The sequence below is a fragment of the Triticum urartu genome, chromosome 5A (genome assembly GCF_056163025.1).
Source record: "Triticum urartu cultivar PI428250 chromosome 5A, HENAU_Tu73, whole genome shotgun sequence".
Taxonomy (NCBI): Eukaryota; Viridiplantae; Streptophyta; class Magnoliopsida; order Poales; family Poaceae; genus Triticum; species Triticum urartu.
Genome location: NC_141877.1, coordinates 524,799,720 through 524,826,335, shown reverse-complemented (window position 1 = coordinate 524,826,335; position 26,616 = coordinate 524,799,720). Strand labels below are relative to the sequence as shown.

The 26,616-nt window shown below is 44.8% G+C and overlaps 1 protein-coding gene across 1 annotated transcript; it reads right to left on the bottom strand.

Annotated features, from left to right (window-relative positions):
* Positions 1–10,495: 10,495 nt before the first annotated feature.
* On the bottom strand, positions 10,496–12,741 carry LOC147972469 (uncharacterized). Its single transcript, XM_087523079.1, has one exon. It carries the CDS (start codon positions 12,616–12,618, stop codon positions 12,040–12,042), a length of 579 nt encoding a protein of 192 aa, XP_087379205.1. The 5' UTR covers positions 12,619–12,741; the 3' UTR covers positions 10,496–12,039.
* Between the last annotated feature and the right edge of the window lie 13,875 nt (positions 12,742–26,616).

Below are 26,616 nucleotides of genomic sequence, written 5' to 3'. Positions count from 1 at the left end.
ATTCTTATTTAAGCCGTAATGCACAATTGAAGCTATAAGCTATTTCTTAGTAGTGAAAAGTGCAGAGAATAGTTATATAAGAACGCATATAGATTTGACAAGTGCATAGAAAAACATAAAGCCCAAAAGAAACACAGAATCAGGCAAGTCATGCAACCACATAATCAGGTTAACTTCTATTTACTCACAAACCAAATGACATCAAAATCAACATACTGGCATTCGTCCTCGACACAATGGGTGCGAAAGAGGCTGACTAAGATCATAAAAAAATTATATAAGAAGGACCAAGACACTCATATTTCAGTCCAGACATATACGAGGACATATCATAAGGCACATACAAAGTAGCAATTAATAGATAAGACATGTTGGATCGGCTTTCCTCAGTTCAATATAGTAACTGTTATGGAAGCACTCATAGTGTACATTTTACACTAAAGCAATCATTTCTTTCAGCTTGAAACAGAGAAACCAAAAAAGGAGGAAGTATCAGGCACACATTTACCTTGTCAGAAATCAGATACTCGGCATGCAAGCAATCTGACCAATTTCCTTATCAATGCCAAGTTCCTGCCCACCAAACTGGTTGCATGGGAAAGCAAAGATCTCAAAACCTGTAGTCCCGTAAAATTGTTACCATAACATATCGTAACTCAAAATGAAGGACTAATCATATGCAGATAGATCATCCCCTGGTCCTTGTACTTCTCGTAAGTTCCATGTAACAAAATGCAATTGGTTAGAATCGAACCAAAACCACGCGTGCTGCATGATGGCTTCGAAAGCTCACTTAATGGATCACCAAATGTGAAATCCCTATAGACTTGGCTGTAAAATCTAATCATTTCTAATTACCTATTTCTAAAGTGCAAGACACAGGACATCCATTATGAATTCAGAAACTATAACATCAGTTTTTTTTTCTTCTGAAGTGCACATCTTTCACTTATTTGCATGTAGCAGCTGCCATGTATCCATTGTGAATTCAGAAACTATAACATCAGTTTGGTTGTTTTTTTTGCCATGACGAAAATATTAAATAAGATACAATACACGGCGAAGTGATGAAGTGCCAATTTCTCTCTCCTCCCCCTTCTGCATTTTTATTCTTTTAGATGATGTGATGTACAAATTATCATCAGCCTATATGTACTTACATCTTTATAAATAAATCGTTCTGTTTATGAGTTTGCTCAATACAAGTCAAGAAGGAGGTCCTACATGCTACCAAAGTCAGAGCTGGACATTGGTAGAGAACAGGCTTGCCGCCCTGAGCTACAACAGAAAACATGCAATATGCATCAACCTAGTATGCGGCTTAATAGACAAGACTGTATCAGGATAACATACGGGATCCCTATAAGCAGCACATTGCCTCGTTGCGACAAGAACAAAATTCAGAAGTGTGGTAGGGGTATCTGTAATTTTAGGAGGAAATTATTGCCGCTTAATTGAGGAAACTGAGCATGCACGTGGTGTTTCTTGGACTTACTAATTTTCTATCTTGAGTTGGACATCAAGATGTTTTTATTTTCTTTGAGAAACAGATTGAGATGTTGACTGTCAGCATTGTGCATGTTATTTCAAAATGATCTGGTCTCCGGATATTCATTCTGTCACTTTACGGACACTTTGTGGTGTCAGGTTGGTTGCATGCTGGAAGGAAGCATCGAACTTGTTGTTTATATATATATATATATATATATATATATGCAAAAACGGGTAGCAATTAGCCTAATCAGTGTTTGTTGGGACGTCAATCCCTGCATAAAAGTGCAGTAGTTTTCTTCAGTGGAATCCTTGTGACATTCCAGTCTTGGTCTCCAATGTGACCAACCAACCAGAGATCTAAATAGTGCAGCATCTACGTACAGAACATGAATAAACTTGATCGATTGCCTTGGGCAAGATAGAGATCTGTGAAGAGGGAGGAAGGAGAGGAGAGGAGAGCATACCTCAGCTAGGAGTTGTTGTTGTGGGAGGCGCAGGTGGAGCCGCCGTGTACCTCGCTGGCTCCAACATCCATGTGCGGCGTCGGCCCACAGCAGGGAGGCATCGGCGGTCTCTTGTGACCTGCATTGCGTGAGGAATCCGGCCAAATTGAATCAGAAAATGGCAATTCGAATTGAATCGAACAACATCCGAGATCTGGCCAAATCGAATCCAACACACACACACACACGCATGAAGGGAAGGTAGGGGGAGAGATCTCCATGGCGTCGGTCGGAGCACCATCTCCATCTCTCTCCCTCACGCGGGCATACTTAGGAAGACATACGATCCAGGGCGGAGAGACCTCCGGTGGTCGTATGACACGCTCAGGGCGGCGGGCAGGCATGTGCGCGGTGGAGGGGGGCGGGGGCGGGCAGCGGCGCAAGATGGGGAGCGGCGGGCGCGTGGCCGCCGGCGTGGCGCACGCGGCGGAGGGCATGGGGGCGGACGTACAAAGGAGAGGAGGTGGAAGGGATGCCGGCGGCGAGTGGGTTGGGAGAGGAGAGGAGGTTGGGGATCTGGATCGGGCTGTGTGGTTTTTTTTTTGAGGCAGACGGGGGGTGGGTGGTGTGGACGGTTGGTGGGGTGGGGGAGTGTGGATCGGGTCGGAGTGGACACGCTTAGTAGTAGCGTGGGGGTCTTACCTACGCTACTGCTACTTACTTAGCAGTAGCGCCGGTTTTATACCCCTCGCTACTACTATGGCCAATTCCGGGGGCATTGTTGGAGACCATTTAGTAGCAGCGCGGTTTTTATACCCCCCGCTACTACTATCAACTTAGTAGTAGCGCGGTTTTTATACCCCTCGCTACTACTAATTAGCAGTAGTGTCCATTTTTAAACCGCGCTACTGATAAACTTCTATGTATAAGGTTTTCCCTAGTAGTGGAAAGGAGTACGTCGGTGGAGCAACGTGGGCCCCACGAGGGTGGAGGGCGCGCCCCCCTACCTCGTGCCTTCCTGGTTGATGTCTTGACATAGGGTCCAAGTCCTCTGGATGACGTTCATTCCAAAAATCACGTTCCCGAAGGTTTCATTCCGTTTGGACTCCGTTTGATATTCTTTTTCTGCGAAACTCTGAAATAGACAAAAAAAACAGCAATTCTAGGCTGGGCCTCCGGTTAATAGGTTAATCCCAAAAATAATATAAAAGTGTATAATAAAGCCCAATAATGTCCAAACCAGGATATAATATAGCATCGAACAATAAAAAATTATAGATACGTTGGAGACGTATCAGTATCGAGAGGGAACGCATCCGGTTTATGCAGGAAGTGCTGGTCCTGTTGCTCCGTTGGCCTCGAAACTTCTCGTGCTCTAAGAGGGGGCAACCCGCATGGCATGTGCCACGGCCTCGCATTTCTCGGGGACGCACGCAATATTCGAGAAATTTATTGCTCTGCTAGGGTTTCATTGCCGGGAATTGCAGATCAGCAAGGCGGCACATGAAATCATGTCGGGTAACGGCATGGGGAATCATTTGTGATGTCCTTGTGGCATGCCTACGCCTTGATTGGATGAGGGAGGAGTGTCATTTCCGAGTGCCTCTCTCGGTATGTTTGCCATTTCCGAGTGTGCTTTATCCTTTGCTGAGCATTTCTCTCGGAAAAGGTGTAAAACCTAGATCTAGGTCTCATACCTTTACCGAGAGCCGCACCGACAGACGCTCGGTAAAGGTCGGCGAACACTTAACCCCCCGCACGGTCTCTTCTCTTTCTCACCCCCCGTCCCGCACCACCACACCCCACCGGCGCCCCTCCCCCTCCCCCCCCCCCCCCCCCCGCTTCGGTCGGCGCCCTCCCCATGGCGGCCCCCGCCCCACCAGCGCCCCCTCCCCAACCCCGCCGGCACCACCTCCGCCTCCCCGATCTTGTATTTATGCATGAGTGTATGTATGGATGCATGGATTTTTATATGGATGCAAGGATTGATGGATGCATATATGTATGAATGTATATATGTATGTATTAATGCATGGATTTTTATATGGATGCATGGATTTTTATATGGATGCAAGGATTGATGGATGCATAGATGTATGAATGTATATATGTATGTATTAATGCATGGATTGATGCATGAAATTTTTTGTAGTAAATTTTTTGGTAGTTTTTGTTAAGTATCAATGTATGTATGTATGTATGTATGTATGTATGTATGTATGTATGTATGTATGTATGCATGCATGAATGCATAGATGGATGCAAAGACATATCGATGAATGTAGATAATTTTTAATTTTTTGTATAGATAATTAATTGTTGATGCATCTAATAGTTCTTGTTGTTCATATGGATGTTATATGGTGGAAAAAAATCGACTTTTGACGATGGCGGACAATCTAGGCGAATTCTTCTTGTGATATACATTTGTCACACACAATGAATTCGCCCAGCTTGAGCATCACCGAAAGTCGAATATCCGTGAGATAGTCTCCACCATATATACCACCATCAGAGAGAGTTCCACCATATATATATATACGTGAGAGAGATGAGAGTTGTTATTGGAGGAAGAAAATCGACTTTTGACAATGGCGGTCTATCTGGTCGAGTTCTTCTTGTGATATACATTTGTCACGCACGATGGACTCGCCCAGCTCGACCATCACCGAAAGTTGAAATATCCGTGAGATAGTGTCCACCATATATACCACCAGCAGAGAGAGTTCCACCATATATACGTGAGAGAGATGAGAGTTCTTATTGGAGGAAGAAAATCATCTTTTGCCGATGGCGGTCGACCTGGGCGAGTTCGTCCTGTGATACACATTTTTCACGCACGATGGACTCGCCCAGCTCGACCATCACCGAAAGTCAAAATATCCATGAGATAGTGTCCGTCATCATTAATTTGCTTATAAGTAATCTTTGGTATTTGATTATTATGCTATTTTTCATTGTGTGATGAAAGGTGTTAGCACCGATCGATTTTGTGGCTATGGCTTCCTCCTCCGACGCATCTTTCATTAAGGTGGACTCTGCGGTCAAGGAGAAGCTCGCCGAGGACCGCTTGGCGGCGCTTATTGAGAAGAACCTGCAGTTGATCCTATTAAAGTTTTTTGAGGATCGGGCCAAGAAGAATCCCCCAGCCAAGGAGAAGAAGGCCCCATCACATAACGAGTGTGACGACTCGACGCCATTGAGTCCACCGACGTACATTCCCGACGACGCTTGGTCCTCCACCGTGGGGGATGCCCCGACACTACTAGGGAAAAGCCTAGCAGCAGCGCGGGTTTTGGTCCTATTAGTAGCGCGGGGACCGGCGCTACTAATAAGGCGCTACAGCTAACGTATAGCAGTAGCGCCTGTTGTCCCACGCTACTGCTATACATGAATAGCTGTAGCGCTCTTTAGAAAAGGGCGCTGCTGATATTATCTGCAGTGCTGTTTACTGGGAAGCTCTACTGGTAAGGCGCCGCTACTGGTAAATATCCCCCCCTCGCTACTACTAGTTTTATTAGTTTTTTTCCCTGCATATTTGTTTTGTATTTGAATAGGCTTTATACAATAATCTTTAGCATATCATACACATACAAATGTATCATAGCATATACATACAATTAGTCTCATCAAATCATGTCATCATCATAATCATCATCCAACACACAAAGTGGTCTCTCGTCATCATCTCGAAAATAGCGATACAAGTCTCGATTACTTGCAAATACATCGTCATCCATCTAAACAATGATATACGCGAGAAGAGCTATCACTTTGAGTACATGAGTTCGTATCCCTCTCTCGCATTAGCGTGAACCTAAACCGAGGCTGCTGAGGCGGCTGGATCATAGAATCAGCTTTTTTGCCTTTCCTCGCTCTCTTCCTAGACTTCTTTACTACCGGAAGGTCGTCCATAATACGTTGAGACGGCAATTCAGGCACCGACTCATGACGCTCAAACCCTGAGGAGGCGCCAGTATAGACATACTGTTCAGCACCATCGTCGTCCTCATCTTCATCCATGGCGACATCATCAGCGACTAATGGAGCCTCCTCCTTACCCCGTCCGCTATCACCCAACCCGACACCTGACGCTAATTGGGTAGGTGGGGTGTTGATGTTCATACCTTGCTGAGATTGCGTGCTCGTGGGTGTGCTCCCGGCCGCCTCCAAACGAAGCAGACTCTTTGGCCACAACAGGACCCACCCATTGCAACAATCATCAAGCCGCCGCGGTGTCTCGTCGTCATCCCCCGCTAGTATTGGAGGAGGCAAATTCTCGTGGCCCGGTTTGACACTAGCCACGAAAACCTTGAAGACGTTCGGGGGGATCGGCCGGCTGTGGAACAATGGTTCCTTCGGCTTCATTATCGTCGCCTTCCCCACGTCCACCTTCTGGTCGCCGATTGTGTACAATATGATGCACGGGGTTTCGTCGGCCTGCAAAGAAAAGTCTGCGACGTGAGACATCCGAAAGGCAACGAAAACGGGAGATTATACATTTATATTGAAGGGGGCCGGTGTGACAGATACCGTGAGGGCGTCGAGATCAGCCAAAGACGAAGCACCACCGAGCACGTCCGGTGCGGGAGCCGGTGCGGGAGCCGGTGCAGGAGCAGGTGCGGGAGCTGGTGCGGGAGCTGGTGCTGGCGCAACGCTAGTCGAGCTGCTCCCCAAGAAGTCAGCAAGGGGAAAGTCCTCTACATTTTTTTCTAGATTTTTCCTTGTCCAAGTGATAACGCCCGTCACCAAGGAAGTAGACAAATCTGCAACCACCTGTTTTGCGGCAGCTACCGCTGTTGCGACTGTCTGAGATGATTTCTTCTCAACCGCAATCTCAACCTTCTTGTCGATGTTTTCTTCAGTTAACCTCCGTCTTTCCTTTCTCTCCTCCGTGGTCTCACGGTAGTACTTCTTCCACGTGGCGCCGTCTCCGACACCGTGCACGCATCCATACAATGGTCGAGTATCCACCGGTTGTCATTTCAATATGTTCAACGCCCGATTGAATGGAGTGTCCCACTTGGGCCTCGCCAATGCCTCAGACGGCGAGTCGCTTTCGGCCTCAATCCGGTGCTGCTCTCTCTGCAAAAGGCACAAGGATCGTTTACAAATATGAATAACGTGTGCAGTCGAATTGATCAGAAACTAAAATTACCAGCAGTCTCATGAACTCCGTAATGACCGGTGTTGTCTCGTAAACCTTCTTCACTGGGTCCCAATGGTGCCGGGCCCTGAGGATGTCATGCTCCTGTGGGACGGTGAAATCCGCCAAGGGGTCTGGGATGCCAAGACTCACGGCTTCCGCGTCCTCCTTGGCCCATTTGGACCTCTTTCCGCTGTAACCACGGCTACCGAGGTGGTGGCTCCCAATGTTCCTCTCTTGAAGCCCCTTCATGTACTGAGACTTTTTTTGGCAGCTTCGACCTCGCAAGCCTCCTTGAATATTTGTAACTGCTCTTCCGTGATTGTCGGATTATCCTTTACAATCTCGGAGTAGGGTTCCTTCTTGTCGATGATCTTTGCTTTCACTCGATTTTTCCAGGCGGCCAACGCGTTGCTAAACTTGGTCATGGCGTGTTTGTTTATCTTCTTCATTGCCGGGTCCTCATCTAGATCTTCATAATCCTTCTCATTCCGGCCCGGGAACAAGAATATCTGGTGAAACTTCTTTAGGAGGGAGCTCCTCATATTTTCTATCTTCGGTAGTTTCTCATCGTTGATGGTGGCGGTTGTCCGTACGATGCAGCCTATTTGATTGCCGTAGCATCGACGCACTTCCTCGGGCGCCTTTGGCTCAAAATTGCCGTCGTCCACCTCCGTGACCACCAGTCTAGTAGTCTTGAGTTTGTTAGGAAGCCGTTGCCTCTTTGCTTTCGGTTCTACACCGGCTCCGCTCCCCGAGGCAGCGCCGGTCTCAGTCCCAGCGCCGGGCTCGATGCCGGTCTGAGTCTCAGCACCGGTCTCAGTCTCAGCACCGGTCTGCGTGTCGGTCTCAGTCCCCGATGCCACCGGTTGATCGTCGGCAAGGCTAAAAAATTCGTCTGCCGCCCAGTAGACGTCGTCGCAATCACCAGAACCATGTCCTTCATCGTTGCTAGCCTTGTTTCCTACGATTAAATCTAGTAAATTAATTCTAGACCTAATGAAATGAATAATGACATACAAAAGGCCTATGTTTTGCAGGAACGTTGACTCCTTCCTGGTGCGGCAAATCCCAGGCACTCGATATGTCCTAGTTTGTAGCACAAGTCATGCTGAAATTCACAGAAAATTTCGGCATGACCTTTGCTAAAAAGTGGACAAATCGAGAACCTGAAATTTGCTAGAACGGAAATGAATCAACATTCCGGCAAAACATAGGCCACTCAGCTTCATTCCCTGGAAACAACAAAAGGCCACTTGGGCACAATCGAAACATGGGCAAACACAATTGAGGAATTTGCATATATCCTGACCACTTCAAATTTGCATGTCCTATAGCGTTTGACACTTCAAGAAAATCTACACAAATCATACATGCTCTCTCAAACTCAATTCAAAAACCAAATATAGATTATATTTAGTTAACTACTGAACTAAACTTTACTCTAAACTAAACCCTACTGCCCTAATTAACATCTAGTTAAACAAACTCAATTCAAAAACTAAACCCTACTGAACTAAATAACATCTACATTATCTACTACTTAACATCGTCTATTATTACCCTAACTAAAAAACATCAACATTATCTACTACTTAACATTAACATCTATTAACTAAAAAGGATGGGTTGGGGGGCTTACAGAGAGGGGAGAGACGGTGGCGGGGAGGTGCTTGGCGACGAAGGTAGGGGCGGGGTGGGCGGGCTCAGGATCGGGACGTGGCAGTCTTGGCGGGCTCGGGGGCGGTGAGTTCGAGGGCGGCAGCGGTGAGGTCGAGGGAGGCGACGGTGAGGTCGAGGGCGGCCTGAGAGGCGGCGGCGGTGAGGCTGGGCGGCCTTGGGCGGCGGCCGTGAGGATGAGCGCGGCGTCGACGCCGGCAGGAGACGGCGGCGAAGTGGGGGCGACGGCGAAGTGGGGGAGATGGCGGCGAAGCGAGGGATCGATTTGGGGGAGAAGTGGTGGCTGGGGGGAAACCGTTTTTGCTTAAGTCAAAAGTAACGGTAGCGCGTTACAGAAAACGCGCTGTAGCTAAGTTAGCTATAGCGCGTTTCAGAGAGCGCGCTACTGCTACGTCTTCATCATTTTTTCCCTTTTTTATTTATTTTTCTTTACATTTTATATTTTTCCTTTCTCTTTTTTCTATTTCTTTCATTTTCATTTACTTCTCTATTCGTTTTTCATTTCATTTTCTTTTCGTTAGCAGTAGCGATTTACACATAAACGCGCTGCTATAAGTTTATTAGCGGTAGCGTGGTTTTTGGAAGATCGCTACTACTATGTGTAGCCCATCGTCTAAGTGATTGGAATTTTAGTAGTAGCGAGTTTTCGGTGAGACGCGCTACTGATATATGTCCATCTGCAGCGCGCTTATTTTGCACGCGCTACTGCTATCTAGTAGTAGCGTGCTCTTTTAACAAGCGCTACTGCTAAAGTTCTGTGTATAACGTTTTCCCTAGTAGTGCGACGTCCTCTGACTCCACGATCACCGGTTTCACGGACTACACCTCTGAGTAGTCCACCTAAATAGTTTGGCGTTGATTTAGTGATGTAGTCATGTAGGTGCTGATATGGACTTCTTAGATTGCCACTTGCGATGCTTTTGATTGTAGTATGAGTGATGAACGCTTGCGTGGATTATGTATGATGTGCTATTTTTAACCTTGCATTATTTCTCTACCTTTTTTCTCTATCATTGTAGATGAAGTGGCATGCGATGTACAGAGGTAGATGTCCAGGAGTCTACGATTCTTGGTCTGAATGCAATGAACAAGTGATTTACTATGAAGGCAGCTCCCACGACTCGTTCAATAGCAGAGAGAAAGCAGAGTATCATTACAATCAGTATGTGCTTAAGCAGAAGAGAAAATCTGAATTAGTGGGTTCAGTGGATGGGTTGACTAGATGTGCTAGCCAGAAACGGCTTATCGGGTTTAGCGGATGGAAGAACTTAATAATTCTTCTTCAATTTGTGATAATTGTGGTGTTGCTTTTATCTTGTGGTCGCATGTAGAAATGCATTGACCACTTTATTGTTTAGTAAGTAGGCATTTGTACTAAAGAGCTACCAGCTTGTGATCTCAAAAGAAGTTCGTGTTAACTATTTTATGTAATGGTTATGTGAGTTTGTTGTTAGGCACTGAGATTTGAAATGCTTGTTTGTGTATTGTATATAAATTTTTGCAGCAGGATCAGGGAGGAAGAAGTAAAAAGTTGTCTAGGAACGGATCTTTGCCGAGAGCTGCTCTTGGCAAAGTGGCACGCTGGCAGTTGGCTGTGGTGGCTTTGCCGAGAGCCACTCTCGGCAAAGTGGCATGCGCCAGCTGTTGGCTGTGGCATCTTTGCCAAGAGCCACTCTCGGCAAACAGCTGATGGAACCAGCCGACGTGGAAGTCACTTTATTTTGCCGAATTATACTGTTTGGCTCTTGGCAAAGTCTTTGCTGAGTGCCCATGCCCTGGCTCACAGCAAATTCCTGTTTGCCAGAGAGGTGTACGCCGGGTGGCTTTTGCCGAGTGTAGCACTCGGCTAAGGTTTTTGCTGACGGTTATAGGCCCTTTGCCAAGTGTCTGTGGCACTCGGCGTATAACTAGATTCCAATAGTATCGTGGCTAAATGTCTCCTTCACATCGGACGCCTCTCTGCACGTACTCTCTCCGTTCGAAATTGCTTGTCACAAAAATGGATGTACCTACAATTAAAATACATCTAGATACATTTATTTTTTGGACGAGTAATTCCGAACGAAGGGAGTACATCCTTAAGTCCACACAAATCCATGCAATACAATTAGGGGTACATTGGAGGTTATAATCATGGATATATCCGCTGTTTGTTATGGAGTTCCAACGTGTCCTGTTGCCAAGAATGGTATTGCTTGTCGTGCTCAACATCCACTGGCTTCCACCAAGCTTCCCCCCATATCAGCAAGGAAGCTTTTCCTTTTGATAAAATCAGCAAGAAAGCTAGCTAACTGCCCCGCTGCTTCGATCCGTTTCTGAATATCACCGACGAGTCAACTGAGGTTTCTTTGTATCAGCTATCAACGGACACGTCGAGAGTGCCCATGCATAATGTTTATTCAGCGACTGTTTGTTGTCGGCTGACTGAGTAAGATCTAAGACCCTTTTTTTTACATCAAATAAGATCTAAGACTTAATTGTGTATAAGAATACAATCCTCAGGCGCTTTTCTCACGCAAAAAGATAATAATAAGAATGATAGCCCTTTGTTCATTTGTGATCAACGGTGGTCTTATATGTTACTCTGCTCTTTTGCTTCAACTTGCCAAGATAATCAAGATCAAAATCCTATATTCATTCCTTCTTTTTACATCCTATTCGTGCAAAAAAATTGGCCTAAATAAGGCATGGCCATACAGCTACTGGCTAGACAATGAATCTCACATGCCAAGATCATTGGCGTGTGCTCGCAAGCAAAACGCACTCGAGTCCGTACGTTACGTACTCCTATTATGTTCCCAGGCGGCCGTCGAATCCCACATCAGGATCGACCAGCTCCGATTTGGTCGAATCAAAGACCTCGCATTGATGATCACACGCGCTTGGACACCAACCCCATTGGTCATGTGTGCGTGTATAGAAATTAAAAAACGGATGGAGATAGATTCATATTATTCAAATTCAGATCACGGAGGAGGGAACTGCCAAAAGATATTTGCACTGATGAGCACAAAGTAGTTACTCCCTCCGTCCGGAAATACTTGTCATCAAAATGAATGAAAAAAGATGTATCTAGATGTATTTTAATACTAGATACATCTATTTTTATCCATTTTAATGACAAATATTTTCGAACGGAGGCAGTAGTAGTTGGGTGGGACCCCGATGTTTGAGATCCCCGGAAGCCCAAATTCAAATTCAAATTCGAAAAGTGGAGACGCTAACCACCTTCTTCTTCTTTGTTTGTCGCTTTTCCTTTCGCCTCGGAAAAGATTGCTACGGAAACAACCCTACGACCGTGACATAATTACACAAAAGCCCTTTTTCAACTTCTAGTACTCTCCGTACCTCGTCGTCGTGGTGTCTCTTCCTCTTCTTCTTTGCGGCAGGAGCGGCGGCCTTCACTGGTCCCGTGGTGGCGTAGAGCTCCGACAGCAGGCGGTACCTCTTCCTCGCCCTCCTGTCCAGCTCCGCCGACCCCGGTGACGGCGCCGTCTCCTTGGCGATCCGCGGAGGCTCCAGCTCCTCCTCGCCGACCACGGTGAGGTCCTTGAGGCACGAACTCGCCGACCTCCTCCTCGCCCGCTTGTCCAGCGACCGCAACAACAAGGGCACTGTCTCCTCGACGATCCCCTTCTTCTCTTCAACAACCACGGCGAGGTCCTCGCAGCACGAGCTCGCCGAGCGCCTCGAGGGAGAGGAGGAGGTCGTGGCCGTAGACGCCGCCGTGGCCGCCTCGTAGTGCATGCGGAGCTGCAGGAGAAGGTCGGCGGCCGCCAGCTCCGCGGCCGTGAAGAGGCCCCCGAGCCAGCCGAGCTCCCACTCCAGCCCGCAGCGGAAGGCAAGAGACGACATGGATGGATGGAGCAGCGACCGATCGATTGCTACGCTTGGCCCGGCGGCGAGAGGAGGACAAGGAGTAGGATTGAAATGGAAGGGGAGATCTTTTTTCTTGTTCTGGAGATGTGTGGATGCGGATGAAAAGAAACGGGATGGATGTGTGGGCTGCACGGGCGGCTTTATAGCGGGGAGCCGGCTCGGTCGGTGTCGGGCTCGTGAGCGGCCGCGGGAGAGGAGACGCTGGTACGTGGGGTCGTAAGGTTTGGGAATGGGTGGTGGTGGACGGAATCGGTCGCGCGTCACGTGAATGTTGGGTGGACTTGGACGCCGGCTGCGAACGGGACGGGGACGCGTGGCGGCGGAGGCTGCGGTGAGGCCGAGCAGATGCCGTGGCGCGTGCCTATCGGTTCACAAAGCAGCATACTCTGCAAATGGAGGTCTTTCAGACCTGGGTGTGGGGGTTGCTCGCGTCTTTCTCCGGTGGTGCCATGGTGACGGCGGTGATCGATGATGGGTGATGATTGGGTTGGGCATATGGATCTTCCAAAGTAAAATTCTAAAATTTATATTTTGGAGCCTTTTGTGCAAATCTAAAAGACACTAGGCCCTTTGTTTTTCTCACGGAGTGACACACACATGCACTCATTGTAATTTGTTTGTTTAATGAACATGTGGTAATTCCTCAAAAAAAAAATTGGCACCTCAGCATTCGCTGAAGCAGAAGGCGAGGCGAGCCCGCGAGCGGAGGGGAGCAGGTGAGCGCAGGCCAACGTTTTCCTGGGAGAGGAGCAGGAGAGGGACAAGAGTAGGGGCCTGGGAGGAGGTGGCCAAGAGAATTAGGTCTCTCGCTCGGGTGATGAACGGATGGGGATAAGTGCAAGAGTAGTGTTGGGTAATTGAGAAGCTATTTTTGGGCAAAAATAGGACCTATATGATGATAGAAATTGATTTCTCAAAATTGGAATGGACCAATGCCCACCCGGCCTAGCCTCATGTCTGCCAATGACGATGACGATGACGGATTGGGCTCTCGCACCGAAAGGTTGTGATAGCGTCCTTCTAGCACTATTTGCCTCTCGCGCTTTGCGCTCTAGTAGAATTCATATATGTTGTTCTCTCCTGTTCGAGCAATGAGTGAATGACAACATGTCATTCGTTGTTTTTATTGTTAGTACTTTGTTTTGGGGCCTGGTCAGCACTCAAGAAGGTTTCCTCATTGACCGTGGCATACATTTCTAAACTTCAAGGCTTCATGTGCACGAGGTGTTAGCTGCCGCCAAAGTTTTTATCCTTTAATTGCCAACCTACACCCCATTCATGTTTTGCATTGCTTTTCCTGTGTCGATCTTTAGCTCGGCTGTCGAGCATCGGTACTGCGGAAGGGAAAAAATGGACCTTTTCTACCACCATCCGTTTATAAGACTACAAAAGCGGGGGTGATGGGCTGGCCTGGATGAGATAAGTGGGGAACCTCTCTCATGGGTCCAACCGGTAGAAACTGAAGCAAACATGTATGTTTTGTACTGTGGTGGATCCTGCATGTAAGTCTCCAACTAGACGATGACGTGGCAGTGCCGTTGATGTAGATAAGCTGCTCGTTAAAAGAAATAATATAATAAGCATGAACTATTTAGGTATTATAGATTTCTATGTGACACAGACACGCCCCATATAATATGTTGTCTCATGGTCTCCTAGCTATATTGTGCATAATGGAATTTCTTTTAGGTTGACCAGTGCCTCATATATACTGGCCGTCGAGTACCCATGATGCACGAAGTGATTTCGGATGAAAAGTAGATAGCACATGCAAAACAATCATCCGCTAATTCTTTTATTTGGAACAAACGTCTCAACCGGCTAGGATTACAATGACCAATGGCTTAAAAGAGAAACCGAGATAAAACACCCCAAGGGCTGAATCCTTTTCGCAGGAAAAAAGTTACTTCACCGAAATACTCTAAAATAAATCAGAGATACTTATCCCTCACAAATAAAAATAAAAAAGCATTGTATACTTATTTTCCGCTCACGGAAAGAACTGCATACAAGGCTGGCGACGCCTTGCTAGTTAAGGCTTGCCGTTTTTGCAGTTTGCTTAACAGGATCATCAAGGTCTTCGCGTCCAGCCAGCCGCGGTTTTGCCGGACAAAGACACAAAAGCGTGTGGGGTTTGGCTTGTGGCGAATCAAAAGTCAGATGATGCTCTTCTTTTACGTTTTCTTTCTCTCGAATTTTTTCCTTCTCTTTATTTTTTCTTTTTGAGCAAAATTTCTTCTCTTTATTTTTTCTTTTTGAGCAAAATTTTGGACACGAGAATGAAGTCCACACTTCAATGTGCTGCATGGCCTGGCCATGCTAAAACGTGTCAGCCCATCTAACTACCCGGATTTCGGACGCTAGGCCGGCCATGCTTTCTTGAGAGTGAGATTAGAGGCCCATTTTAAATTTGTAATGGATCACGACATTGTGGAGTGTTTTACATAGTACAAAATTTCATGATGGAATGACATTCATGCAGGTCTGGAAAAAAAGATTCTCTAAAAAGTATTTTGGAGCAGTGATTTTGTTTTTGCTTTTTCCCACATATCCATGAATGTCATTTTATCATAAATATTTTCATGCAAGCATAAAACTCAGCAATTTTGTTGTTAAAAAAATTAGATAGTTTAGTTTACCATTTCTTCAAATTATACTGTTCATATCATGTGCATGTGAGCTCGGAACTTGAAGCACACTTTCAAATTATGTATCAATTCGCCGACACTAGCCGGGCATGTCTAGAGATCAATGTGCAAAGTGAACTATTAGATATGTATTACAACTTGACAATTTTACTTCAAATTAAATGTAACCATCTCGATCGGAAAACCTTCAATACATATATTGGTGTGCTGAGCACCTGAGAACCAAAAATCCCGTTCTAAACTGCGTCTTTCATAAAGTTCGGGAGACCCTTCACGTGCCGCTGCCGGTCAGACTAGCCTTTGTACACTTTGTGCACCGTTTCGACTAGACACTGCTACTACCTCGTATGCAAATACTTGCAATCTAGGTCATTATTTTTTAAACTGTCTCCTCAATATGGCCCAGATATCTCACGTATGGGATATTTGTTTATGGGCCATAAAAACATCCATTGGGACATTTTTTAAAGCTATCAACATTTAAGAAAATCGCAAACATTTTTCTATACCGTGTTACCATTTTTCAAATTCATGGTTTTAAAATTTTCTTAAGTAAATTTACATTTTTAAATATATTCATTAAAATATAAATAAAAACAAACTTTAGTGCGATCTTAGCATGATGTCAATGTGACATCATCATGATGACCATGCCTCCATTGGGTTGAGCCACCACCGACTCCATCTAGTGTGCGCGCGGGCGAGGCAACCATCTGTCTCGCCCTTGGACTTCAATCACGTAGGCACAAGTTCAGGTTTAAAAAAATCTCGCGTAGGCGCTAGGTCAAGCGCATGCGAGTGCATCTCCAATGCACCAGTCATAAAAGCGAATATACAACTTTGTCCGTAAATTTAAAATAAATTTACTACATTAAAATAATGTATTACCATGTCAAGTTCAAATATAACTTTCAAACAAAGCTCGAGAAATGAGAACAAGAAATTCAACATTTACTATGTAAACTGGCCAAAATTCTGGCCTAATATGAAAAACTACCATTAATTTGATTTAACCTTTTTTCATTTCTTGAGTTGTAGGTCGAATTTGAATACAACATTTTTGTGACACGGCCAATATATACATGGGAAAGGATCAGTATCGGCCGACCAGACTCATCCACCACCAGTCACCTCTCATGCGACACGTGTCCTTGAGTGAGCACCCTTTCGATCCTTATCTTTTCACGTGCACTGCGCAGCCTCTCGTTCCTCTTCCTCTCAAACTCCTAAGTTGCCATCACATCCCCGCACCCGAACCACTGATGCGAGGGTACCCACTGAAGGAAATATGCCCTAGAGGCAATAATAAAGTTATGATTTATTTTCTTATATCATGATACATGTTTATTATTCATGCTAGAATTGTATTAACCAGAAACATAATACATGTGTGAATACATAGACAAATAAAGTGTGATCACTAGTATGCCTCTACTTGACTAGCTCGTTAATCAAAGATGGTTGTGTTTCCTAACCATAGACTTGAGTTGTCATTTGATAAACGGGATCACATCATTAGGAGAATGATATGATTGACTTGACCCATTTCGTTAGCTTAGCACTTGATCGTTTTAGTTTACTGCTATTGCTTTCTTCATGACTTATACATGTTCCTATGACTATGAGATTATGCAACTCCAGATTACCGGAGGAACACTTTGTGTGCTACCAAACGTCACAACGTAACTGGGTGATTATAAAGGTGCTCTACAGGTGTCTCCGATGGTACTTGTTGAGTTGACATGAATCGAGATTAGGATTTGACACTCCGATTGTCGGAGAGGTATCTCTGGGCCCTCTTGGTAATGCACGTCACTATAAGCCTTGCAAGCAATGCAACTAATGAGTTAGTTGCGGGATAGTGCATTACGAAACGAGTAAAGAGACTTGCCGGTAACGAGATTGAACTAGGTATTGAGATACCGACGACCGAATCTCGGGCAAGTAACATACCGATGACAGAGGGAACAACGTATGTTGTTATGCGGTTTCACCGATAAAGATCTTCGTAGAATATGTAGGAGCCAATATGAGCATCCAGGTTCCGCTATTGGTTATTGACCAGAGACATGTCTCGATCATGTCTACATAGTTCTCGAACCCGTAGGGTCCGCACGCTTAAAGTTTCGATGACGATTGTATTATGAGTTTTTGTATTTTGATGTACCGTAGGTAGTTCGGAGTCCCGGATGTGATCACGGACATGACGAGGAGTCTTGAAATGGCCGAGACATAAAGATCGATATATTGGACGACTATGTTCGGACACCAAAATGGTTTCGGGGAGTTTCAGACATGTACCGGAGTACCGGGGGGTTACCGGAACCCCCCGGGGAGTTTAATGTGCTGAGATGGGCCTTAGTGGAGAAGGGGAGGGGCGGCTAGGGCAGGCCGCGCGCCCCCTCCCCCTCTAGTCCGAATTGGACAAGGAGTGGGGGCGGCGCCCCCCTTTCCTTCCTCTCTCTCCTTCCCTTCCTTTTCCCCTCCTACTCCAACTAGGAAAAGAAGGGAGTCCTACTCCCGGTGGGAGTAGGACTCCTCCCTGGCGCGCCCTCCCCTGGCCGGCCGCCTCCTCCCCCTGGTCCTTTATATACGGGGGCAGGGGTACCTCTAGAGACAACAATTGATCTCTTGATCTCTTAGCCCTGTGCGGAGCCCTCCTCCACCATATTCCACCTCGATCATATCGTAGGGTGCTTAGGCGAAGCCCTGCGTCGGTAGCAACATCATCACCGCCACCACGCCGTCATGCTGATAGAACTCTCCCGTGAAGCTCTGCTGGATCGGAGTTCGCGGGACATCATCGAGCTGAACGTGTGCTGAACTCGGAGGTGCCGTACGTTCGGTACTTGGATCGGTCGGATCGTGAAGACGTATGACTACAAAATCCGCGTTGTGCTAACGCTTTCGCTTTCGGTCTACAAGGGTATGTAGACAACAGTCTCCCCTCTCGTTGCTATGCATCACCATGATCCTGTGTGTGCGTAGGAATTTTTTTGAAATTACTACGTTCCCCAACAGTGGTATTAGAGCCTAGTCTATGCATAGATGTTATATGCACGAGTAGAACACAAGTGAGTTGTGGACGATACAAGTCATACTGCTTACCATCATGTCACACTTTGGTTCGGCGGTATTGTTGGATGAAGCGGCCCAGACCGACATTACGCGTATGCTTACGCGAGACTGGTTCTACTGACGTGCTTTGCACACAGGTGGCTGGCGGGTGTCAGTTTCTCCAACTTTAGTTGAATCGAGTGTGGCTATGCCTGGTCCTTGAGAAGGTTAAAACAACACCAACTTGACAAACTATCGTTGTGGTTTTGATGCGTAGGTAAGAACGGTTCTTGCTCAGCCCGGAGCAGCCACGTAAAACTTGCAACAACAAAGTAGAGGATGTCTAACTTGTTTTTGCAGGGCATGTTTTGATGTGATATGGTCAAGACGTGATAAGATATAAATTGTTGTATGAGATGATCATGTTTTGTTGAAGTTATCGACAACTGGCTGAAGCCTTATGGTTGTCTCTTTATTGCATAAGATGCAAACTTCATACAATTGTTTTACTTTATCGCTATGCGATAGCAATAGTTACAAAATCAATATTTGGCGAGACGACCATATGACGACACATTGATAGAGATCAAGATGATGGAGATCATGGTGTCATGCCGATGACAATAGAGATCATGACGGTACTTTGGAGATGGAGATCAAAGGCACAAGATGATGATGGCCATATCATGTCACATATTTTTTGATTGCATGTGATGTTTATATTTTATGCATCTTATTTTGCTTAGATCGGCGGTAGCATTATAAGATGATCTCTCACTAAATTTCAAGGTATAAGTGTTCTCCCTAAGTATGCACCGTTGCGAAAATTCTTCGTGCTGAGACACCACGTGATGATCGGGTGTGATAAGCTCTACGTTTAAATACAACGGGTGCAAAATAGTTGCACACGCGGAATACTCAGGTTAAACTTGACGAGCCTAGCATATGCAGATATGGCCTCGGAACACTGAGACCAAAAGGTCGAGCGTGAATCATATAGTAGATATGATCAACATAGTGATGTTCACCATTGAAACTACTCCATCTCACGTGATGATCGGACATGGTTTAGTTGATATGGATCGCGTGATCACTTAGAGATTAGAGATATGTCTATCTAAGTGGGAGTTCTTTAAATAATTTTATTAACTGAACTTTAATTTATCATGAACTTAGTCCTGATAGTATTTGCATATCTATGTTGTAGATCAATAGCTCGCACATAGATTCCCTGTTTATTTTTGATATGTTCCTAGAGAAAAATAAATTGAAAGATGTTAGTAGCAATGATGCGGATTGGATCCGTGATCTGAGGATTATCCTCATTGCTGCACAGAAGAATTATGTCCTTGATGCACCGCTAGGTGACGGACCTATTGCAGGAGCATATGCAGACGTTATGAACGTTTGGCAAAGCTCGGTATGATGACTACTTGATAGTTTAGTGCACCATGCTTTACGGCTTAGAACCGGGACTTCAAAAATGTTTTGAATGCCACGGAGTTAATCTTCCATATAATATAGTAATTGACAAAGTTCTCTAGTCACTATCATCAAGTTACTAGAACTTAGTGATGAACTATAATATGCAAGGGGTAACAAAAACGATTCCCAAGCTCTTCGTGATGCTGAAATCGACGAAGGTGGAAATCAAGAAAAGCATCAAGTGTTGATGGTTGACAAGACCACTAGTTTCAAGAAAAGGGCAAAGGGAAGAAGGGGAACTTCAAGAAGAACGACAAGCAAGTTGCTGCTCAAGTGAAGAAACCCAAGTCCAGACCTAAGCCTGAGACTAAGTGCTTCTACTGTAAAGGAAATGGTCACTGGAAGTGGAACTGCCCTAGATACTTGGCGGATAAGAAGGATGGCAAAGTGAACAAATGTATATTTGATATACATGATGTGTACTTTACTAGTGTTTATAGCAAACCCCTCGGTATTTGATACTGGTTCAGTTGCTAAATGTAGTAACTCAAAACGGGAGTTGCAAAATAAACAAAGACTAGGTAAGGGCGAGGTGACGATGTGTGTTGGAAGTAATTCCAAGGTTGATAAGATCACCATCGCACACTCCCTTTACCTTCGAGATTAGTGTTGAACCTAAAATAAATGTTATTTGGTGTTTGCGTTGAGCATAATATGATTGGATCATGTTTATTGCAATACGGTTATTATTTAAGTCAAAGAATAATTGTTATTATGTTTAAATGAATAAAACCTTATGTGGTCATACACCCAAGGTGAATGGTTTATTGAATCTCGATCGTAGTGATACACATATTTATAATATTGAAGCCAAAAGATGCAAAGTTAATAATGATATTGTAACTTATTTGTGGCACTGCTGTTTAGGTCATATTGGTGTAAAGCGCATGAAGAAACTCCATGCTGATGGGCTTTTGGAATCACTTGATTATCAATCACTTGATGCTTGCGAACCATGCCTCATGGGCAAGATGACTAAGACTCCGTTCTCCGAAACAATGGAGCGAGCAACTGACTTATTGGAAATAATACATACTGATGTATGGGATTCGATGAGTGTTGAGGCTCACAGCGGGTATCATTATTTTCTGACATTCACAGATGATTTCAGCAGATATGGGTATATCTAGTTGATGAAACATAAGTCTGAAACATTTGAAAAGTTCAAAGAATTTCAGAGTGAAGTGGAAAATCATCATAAACAGAAAATAAAGTTTCTATGATCTGATCGTGGAGACGAATATTTGAGTTACGAGTTTGGTCTTCAACTCAAACAATGTGGAACAGTTTCACAAATTCATGCCACCTGGAACACCACAGCATAATGGTGTGTGCTACCTCTTGAGCTTGCTTTGGTTTTTCCCGAAGAGGAAGGGATGATGCAGCAAAGTAGCGTAAGTATTTCCCTCAGTTTTGAGAACCAAGGTATCAATCCAGTAGGAGGCCATGCTCAAGTCCCTCGTACCTGCACAAAATGATAGCTACTCGTAACCAATGCGATTAGGGATTGTCGATCCCTTCACGGTCACTTACGAGAGTGAGATTTGATAGATATAATATTTTTGGTATTTTTGGTATAAAGATGCAAAGTAAAAAGTAAAGGCAAAGTAAAAGGCAAAGCAAGATTAAAGTGATGGAGATTGATATGATGAGAATAGATCCGGGGGCCATAGGTTTCACTAGTGGCTTCTCTCAAGAGCATAAGTATTCTATGGTGGGTGAACAAATTACTGTTGAGCAATTGACAGAATTGAGTATAGTTATGAGAATATCTAGGCATGATCATGTATATAGGCATCACGTCCGTGACAAGTGGACCGAAACGATTCTGCATCTATTACTATTACTCCACTCATCGACCGCTATCCAGCATGCATCTAGAGTATTAAGTTAAAAACAGAGTAACGCCTTAAGCAAGATAACATGATGTAGAGAGATAAATTCATGCAATATGAAATAAACCCCATCTTGTTATCCTCGATGGCAACAATACAATCGTCCTTGCTGCCCCTTCTGTCACTGGGAAAGGACAACGCAAGATCGAACCCAAAGCTAAGCACTTCTCCCATGGCAAGAACTACCAATCTAGTTGTCCAAACCAAACAGATAATTCAAAGAGACTTGCAAAGATAACCAATCATACATAAAAGAATTCGGAGAAGATTCAAATATTATTCATAGATAGACTTAATCATAAACCGCAATTCATCGGTCTCAACAAACACACCACAAAAAGAAGATTACATCGAATAGATCTCCACAAGAGAGGGGGGGAACTTTGTATTGAGATCCAAAAAGAGAGAAGAAGCCATCTAGCTACTAACTATGGACCCGAAGGTCTGAGGTAAACTACTCACACTTCATCGGAGAGGCTATGATAATGTAGAAGCCCTCCGTGATGACGGCCCTCTCCGGCGGAGCTCCGGAACAGGCCCCAAGATGGGATCTCGTGGATACAGAAAGTTGCGGCGGTGGAATTAGGTTTTTGGCTCCTGTTCTGATCGTTTGGGGGTACGTAGGTATATATAGGAGGAAGAAGTACGTCGGTGGGGCATCGAGGGGCCCATGAGGCAAGGGGCACGCCCTAGGGGGGCCCCCACCCTCGTGACCGCCTCTCTAATGCCTTGGTGTAGGGTCCAAGTCTCCTGGATCATGTTCGGTGAGAAAATCATGTTTTCGAAGGTTTCATTCCGTTTGGACTCCGTTTGATATTCCGTTTCTTCGAAACACTGAAATAGGCAAAAAAAACAACAATTCTGGGCTGGGCCTCCGGTTAATAGGTTAGTCCCAAAAATAATATAAAAGTGGAAAATAAAGCCCAATATTGTCCAAAACAGTAGATAATATAGCATGGAGCAATCAAAAATTACAGATACGTTGGAGACGTATCAGTGTGTCCGAACGTCATAACCATACTTTATTGGATATAGTGCAATCTATGATGTCTCTTACCAATTTACCACTATCGTTTTGGGGTTATGCATTAGAGACAGTTGCATTCACGTTAAATAGGGCACCATCTAAATCCGTTGAAACGACGCCATATGAACTGCGGTTTGGCTAGAAACCTAAGCTGCCGTTTCTTAAAGTTTGGGGTTGCAATGGTTATATGAAAAAGTTTCATCCTGATATGCTCAAACCCAAATCGGAGAAATGCGTCTTCATAGGATACCCAAAAGAAACTGTTGGGTACACCTTCTATCACAGATCCGAAGGAAAAATATTATGTTGCAAAGAATGGATCCTTTTCTAGAGAAGGTGTTTCTCTCAAAAGAAGTGAGTGGGAGGAAAGTAGAACTTGATGAGGTAACTATACCTGCTCCCTTGTTGGAAAGTAGTTCATCACTGAAATCAGTTCAAGTGATTCCTACACCAGTAAGTGAGGAAGCTAATGATAATAATCATGAAACTTCTGATCAAGTTATTACCGAACCTTGTAGGACAACTAGAGTATGGTCCGCACCAGAGTGGTACGGTAATCCTTTCTGGAAGTCATGTTACTAGACCATGACGAACCTACGAACTATGAGGAAGTGATGATGAGCCCAGATTCCGTGAAATGTCTTGAGGCCATGAAATCTGAGATGGGATCCATGTATGAGAACAAAGAATGGACTTTGATTGACTTACCCGATGATCAATGAGTCATTAAGAATAAATGGATCTTCAAGAGGAAGATGGACGCTGATAGCAGTGTTACTATCTACAAAGCTCGAATTGTCACAAAAATGTTTTCGACAAGTTCAAGGTGTTGACTAAGATGAGATTTTCTCACTCGTATTGATGCTTAAAAGTCTGTCTGAATCATGTTAGCAGTTGCCGCATTTTATGAAATCTGGCAAATGGATGTCAAAACTGTATTCCTTAATGGATTTCTTAAAGAAAAGTTGTATATGATGCAATCAGAAGGTTTTGTCAATCCTAAAGGTGCTAACAAAGTGAGCAAGCTCCAGCGATCCATCTATGGACTGGTGCAAGCATCTCGGAGTTGAAATATATGCTTTGATAAAGTGATCAAAGCATGTGGTTTTATACAGACTTGCGGTGAAGCCTGCATTTACAATAAAGTGAGTGGGAGCACTACAACATTTCTGATAAGTATATGTGAATGACATATTGTTGATCGGAAATAATATAGAATTTTATGGAAAGTATAAAGGAGTGTTTGAAAAGTGTTTTTCAAAGCAAGACCTCAATGAAGCTGCTTACACATTGAGCATCAAGATCTATAGAGATAGATCAAGACGCTTGATAAGTTTTTTCAATGAGTACATACCTTGACAAGATTTTGAAGTAGTTTAAAATGGAATAGTCAAAAAAGGAGTTCTTGCATGTGTTGCAAGGTGTGAAGTTGAGTAAAGACTCAAAACCCGACCACAGCAGAAAAATAGAAAGAGAATGAAAATTCATTCCCTATGCCTCAGTCATAGGTTCTATGAAGTATGCTATGCTATTTACTAGTCCTATTGTATATACCTTAGCATCATTCTGGCAAGGTAGTACAATAGTGATCTAATAGTAGATCACTGGACAGTGGTCAAAATTATCCTTAGAGGAGTAAGGAAACATTTCTCGGTTATGGAGGTGATGAAAGAGTTCATGATAAAGAGTTACGTCGATGCAAGCTTTTACATCGATCTAGATGACTCTAAGTCTCGATCTGGATAGATATTGAAAGTGGGAGCAATTATCTAGAGTAGCTCCATGCAGCAGACATAGAAATTTGCGAAATACATACGGATCTGAATGTTGCAGACCCGTAGACTAAACTTCTCTCACAAGCAAAACATGATCACTCTTTGGGTTTTAATCACATACGATGTGAACTATATTATTGACTCTAGTAAACCCTTTGGGTATTAGTCACATGGAGATATGAACTAATTACATAAAGATGTGAACTAGATTATTGACTCTAGTGCAAGTGGGAGACTGAAGGAAATACGCCCTAGAGGCAATAATAAAGTTATTATTTATTTCCTTATATCATATAAATGTTTATTATTCATGCTAGAATTGTATTAACCAGAAACATAATACATGTGTGAATACATAGACAAACAGAGTGTCACTAGTATGCCTCTACTTGACTAGCGCGTTAATCAAAGATGGTTGTGTTTCCTAACCATAGACATGAGTTGTCATTTGATAAACAGGATCACATAATTAGGAGAATGATGTGATTGACTTGACCCATTCCGTTAGCTTAGCACTTTATCGTTTTAGTTTACTGCTATTGCTTTCTTCATGACTTATACATGTTCCTATGACTATGAGATTATGCAACTCCCGATTACGGGAGGAACACTTTGTGTGCCCAAATGTCACAACGTAACTGGGTGATTGTAAAGGTGCTCTACAGGTGTCTCCGATGGTACTTGTTGAGTTGGCATGAATCGAGATTAGGATTTGTCACTCCGATTGTTGGAGAGGTATCTCTGGGCCCTCTCGGTAATGCACATCACTATAATCCTTGCAAGCAATGCAACTAATGAGTTAGTTGCAGGATAGTGCATTACGTAATGAGTAAAGAGACTTGCGGGTAACGAGATTGAACTAGGTATTGAGATACCGACAATCGAATCTCAGGCAAGTAACATACCGATGACAAAGGGAACAACGTATGTTGTTATGCGGTTTGACCGATAAAGATCTTCATAGAATATGTAGGAGCCAATATGAGCATCCAGGTTCCGCTATTGGTTATTGACCGAAGACATGTCTCGATCATGTCTACATAATTCTCGAACCCGTAGGGTCCGCACGCTTAAAGTTTCGGTGACGATTGTATTATGAGTTTTTGTGTTTTGATGTACCGAAGGTAGTTCGGAGTCCCGGATGTGATCACGGACATTACGAGGAGTCTTGAAATGGTCGAGACATAAAGATCGATATATTGGACGACTATGTTCGGACACCAGAATGGTTTCGAGGAGTTTCGGACATATACTGGAGTACCGGGGGGTTACCGGAACCCCCCGGGGAGTTTAATGGGCCAAGATAGGCCTTAGTGGAGAAGAGGAGGGGCGGCTAGGGCAGGCCGCGCGCCCCCTCCCGCGCTAGTCCAAATTGGACAAGGAGGGGGGCGCCCCTTTCCTTCCTCTCTCTCCTTCCCTTCCTTTTCCCCTCCTACTCCAACTAGGAAAAGAAGGGAGTCCTACGCCCGGTGGGAGTAGGACTCCTCCCTGGCGCGCCCTCCCCTGGCCGGCCGCCTCCTCCCCCCTGGTCCTTTATATACGGGGGCAGGGGGCACCTCTAGAGACAACAATTGATCTCTTGATCTCTTAGCCGTGTGCGGTGCCCCCCTCCACCACATTCCACCTCGATCATATCGTAGCGGTGCTTAGGCGAAGCCCTGCGTCGGTAGCAACATCTTCACTGTCACCATGCCGTCGTGCTGACGGAACTCTCCCGTGAAGCTCTGTTGGATCGGAGTTCGCGGGACGTCATCGAGCTGAACGTGTGCTGAACTCGGAGGTGTCGTACGTTCGGTACTTGGATCGGTCGGATCATAGTACGACTACATCATCCGCGTTGTGCTAACGCTTCCGCTTTCGGTCTACAAGGGTATGTAGACAACACTCTTCCCTCTCGTTGCTATGCATCACCATGATCATATGTGTGCATAGGAATTTTTTAAAATTAGTACGTTCCCCAACACCCACCACCACCGTGAGGCTCGCTGGTTCTGTGAGAAGTCGTCATGTCTCCAGCGAGGGGAGCGCCTGCGGGGCCGCTCCAAGTTTGTGAAGGGGAGGGGTGTGCGGAGATCAGTAGGCGACAC